Below are 3,771 nucleotides of genomic sequence, written 5' to 3'. Positions count from 1 at the left end.
TTTAGGAAAATGATCAACACCCTAGACAAACGCTACACAGTGCCATCCCGCAACTATTTTTCTATTGTCGCACTACCTGCTCTATACACGCAGTGTCGAGCAACGGTGGAGACGGAATTTCAAGCAGTACAACATTTTGCGGCAACCACAAAATGTGAGACATTAGTTGTTTTTATGTTTATTTATTGTTTTTATGTTCACTTTCAACTGTTACGAAGTTGATGTGCAGTTAATAAGTGCAATAAATATTTATACTGGAAAAGAAAATCGTGAGAGAATCGTGATCTCAATTCTAAGCCAAAAAATCGTGATTCTCATGAAAGACAGCGCAGGTATCTATAACATGTGTTATTACTGATAAGAGCTAAAGAAACGAGGGACATTTTGCCAGTCTCATTTTAAATGCTATTTGCATAATGACAGAGAGGTATTTGTTAATGTCTTTTAAAATAAAGGAGTGAATGTAATTGTGTTCTGTGGTAATGAAAGTAGATATGAGGAACAAAGTGAGAGATCACTTCTGCCTTCATTACATCAAATGCCACTTTTACATAATCACGTGATCATGTTCCAAAGCCCCAGCTGCTACCATCTGTGGCATATTTGTGCAAGCTAGCAGGACTTACAGTAAACATAAAAAGCTTTTGGTGCATTGTTTTCGTTAAAGGATTGATCAATTCTGACTTGCAGTAACCTGGTAAGTCTGTCAGTCTGTAAGATGTTAACCCTTGCAAATTGTATGGCACAGACCTGTACTTTGACTCTTCCACTTATAGTCACATGGCATGGTCTTTACTGTTCTCTGCAGCAAGATTGCAAGAAAACAATGAATGTTTTAATGCCAAACACAACATCTAGATTCAATCATTCTTCATTCTCTCAGGTAGTCATAGCATATTCAACTGAATCAATGTAGCCAGCCAGGCAGGTTGCTTTTAGAACAACAGGGGACCTGTTTTAGTGACACTTTTTCTTCATAGATACATAATTAACAAACATTTTTTGGCCAAGATTTATGTAATCTTAGACAATCCTATCCATCTTTGATCAATGTGCAGCACCTTCTTCTATTGCAGTAACTATAAGAACATTTTCAGAAATATGGAGCTTTGGGAGGGAGTACGTGCTCCTCCTCTCCTTGTGCTTAGTTTACAGATGTATTCTATTTTTAGCAGATCACACATCTGCAGATCTGCATATCAAACCCACTAGGCTTTTTACAGATATTAAGACACCGACTAAGGCTTAAGAATCACTTTAATAGACATGAAAATGATCTTTCTAACCAAACTTTACAGCTGTGTGTTAGCCACAGTTAACGACAGAAAAAACAACACGTGATTATTAAAAATCTGCCAATATTATATTTTTAAATATGTACTGTTCCCTTTAATTCCGACTTATAGATCAAACTGTTCTGGTTTCTCAGCACATAACCACCATCTATCAGGCCACTGCACAGAGAGAAGGCAACATCTCTGTTTTTCACTTTCCAACTCTATTTAAAAATATCTCTTCTGATTTCTGTCAATATGTCAATGCAGATAGTTTAGAATGAAGCACTGCAGACGCCACGCTGAAGCTGGTGCCCTCATGGCTGCTCTAGATTAGATATGTACGTATGTGTTCGTGCGTTTTGTCAGGATCTGGCCTCCGAGCCCTAAGGGTCAGTGGGAGTGTAAATGTGTTTGCTGGACATGAAGCCCAGTGCTCTTCAAATACCCTCTCAGACACTGAAAGAAAACACCAGGCACAGAAACTGGGCCCTTTCGGCAAAGCGATATGCAATGCTTTAGCTTCAAAATCATCTTTGTCCTTTGCTGTAGCGCATATTTGAGGATACTGAAAGACGCAATGACAAAACACCACCTCATTAATAGGCAACAGGAACAAGCCCAGATCTGGCAGCTGTAATAAGCCAAAATAAAGTACATTCATCAGGCTATCAGTAAAGTTATCATTCCTCTTCTGCTATCGATTCAACACCAACACAGAGAGCAACAGTTTTGGATTCTGCTGCACGTTTACTTCAGCCTGTCAATTTGTTGGGGGTGAAAGATGACTGTGTACTGTGACATTACAGATTCTTGCCATGTCCTGTAGCACAAAGCGAAATATTGACTTGTCTATGTATTTGGGGTCGACTTGAGATAGATCTTAACATATCTTTAACACACAACACGCAACAGAGGCAGACTCAGCTCAAGATAATAGCGTTTGATCAAGATGCCTAAAAACCCATCAAGTCTATGTGACTGATGTCCGACTGCCCCATCTAAAACTGTAAACCTCTAAAGAAGATCAAACACTTGGTCATGAAAAATGTAACTCATTTATAAGTCAAAGCAATGGCAAATGTCTTCTGATTATGCTCTTCCCCAGTGACAAAACACGGCCATTCAGCCGCCTAACTCATGTATCCATATAAGGCTCTCTACGTCACGGCTGGCGCAGCTGATGCCAGGATGACAGCGAGCTAACGATCTGTGAGGAGGATTTAACGCCAAATGGGAGCAAGCTAAGCTAGTTCTGCAAACACACCAAACACAGCGTTTTCCTTCTGTGAAGGTGCGCAACGTCGTCAAACCCTGACACACAAGTCGCCCCTAATCTGCACTGCAAACGAATTTCACCGGCGCGTATCCCACTGCAAATATTTGCCAATAAATGTTATGGCTGCGCAAAGGGATTCCCTTGCAGTAATTCTAATGTTACGAGATGCAGCTAAAGGTCATTTGAGTGGCTGTTTTAAAATTTCTTGGGGAGAATAATGTCAAAACCCTTCACGTAAATAGCTAATGCAAACACCGCAGCGGATCATGTACTCGTGGGGTCCTGCTTATCGGTGACTGACTGTCACGGTAAATTAAAAAAGGAGCTCGTGACACGGATGCCCCGCGTAGTCTCAACCCACTGTTTGTGAATCACTCGGTGCGGCAGTTTGGCTAGCACACTACCCGGCTAGCCAGTGCTTTAGCTCGCTAGCCAGCCCGTTTACAGCCAATATAACGCTGGTTAGCTAACTACCCAGCTAGCTAACTTAGTCGCTAGCTTCAATGGGTGTCATCTTTGAGCAAACAATATCAAAATAAAATCTTACCGTGAACTGAATGTCGTTCACACTTCCCACCGAATAGCAGCAATCTCCTGGGTTCACAGCTCCCGTCAGCACCTGGTGCAGATGCATTTTCCTTTTATTTTAGCAGCAGACGGGCTCTCTTTTTTCTAATTATTTATAACGAGTCCACCCTTTCGGTTTCTCCATCTAGCAGCAGAGACTGGGAATTCCATCATTAACATTAACGTCGTCCTCCACAAACGGTGTTGTTGCGGAGAACCTGACTTGGACTTGAATAAATAAATTTTATCAGGTCCTGACATTTATTTAAACGTGTAAAAACGGCCGCCTGCTGCCTCTCGCTGTCAACACCATCCCGACGATTAATCGTGAGAGCCGAGGCAGCGGGATCTCTGCAGCGATCCTGACATGCGCATTCACAGCGTTGTCCAGGCACGACTGAAAAGCCCTAGATAGCTCAACCTAGACTGGAAATCTTTACTGCTGGATATGTGTGCGAGGCATCACTGGGCGTATTTCTCACTGAGAAAGGTGTGTGCTTAAGCCCTCCTATCTATGTTATAGAATGACATAAAGTTCATATCAGTAATCAACTGTACTTTTATCTGTCATGTTGTTCAGCTGTTCTAGTAGCACTCTTCTGTATTTAAGGGACTCCATCTTTGTGGATTTCAATTTATTGCTTGTAAATG

At 41.5% G+C, this 3,771-nt stretch overlaps 1 protein-coding gene across 3 annotated transcripts in view; it reads right to left on the bottom strand.

Moving 5' to 3' along the window:
- Positions 1-3,509, bottom strand: part of dmxl2 (Dmx-like 2) — a 43,786-nt gene extending 40,277 nt beyond the window's left edge. For 2 of the 3 annotated variants that reach the window (XM_005746869.1, XM_005746870.1), the window contains exon 1: positions 3,101-3,509. In XM_005746869.1, coding sequence (XP_005746926.1) covers positions 3,101-3,187 — 87 coding nt within the window. In that variant the 5' untranslated portion in view covers positions 3,188-3,509. The remainder of the gene's footprint in view (positions 1-3,100) is intronic. The other variant, XM_013914290.1, reaches the window with a different exon arrangement.
- Positions 3,510-3,771: the final 262 nt, after the last annotated feature.

The sequence above is a fragment of the Pundamilia nyererei genome, unplaced genomic scaffold, assembly GCF_000239375.1.
Source record: "Pundamilia nyererei isolate P.nyererei 1_Seehausen unplaced genomic scaffold, PunNye1.0 scaffold00184, whole genome shotgun sequence".
Taxonomy (NCBI): domain Eukaryota; kingdom Metazoa; phylum Chordata; class Actinopteri; order Cichliformes; family Cichlidae; genus Pundamilia; species Pundamilia nyererei.
The sequence above is the reverse complement of the archived record's forward strand: the minus strand, read 5'-3'. Positions and strand labels throughout refer to the sequence as shown.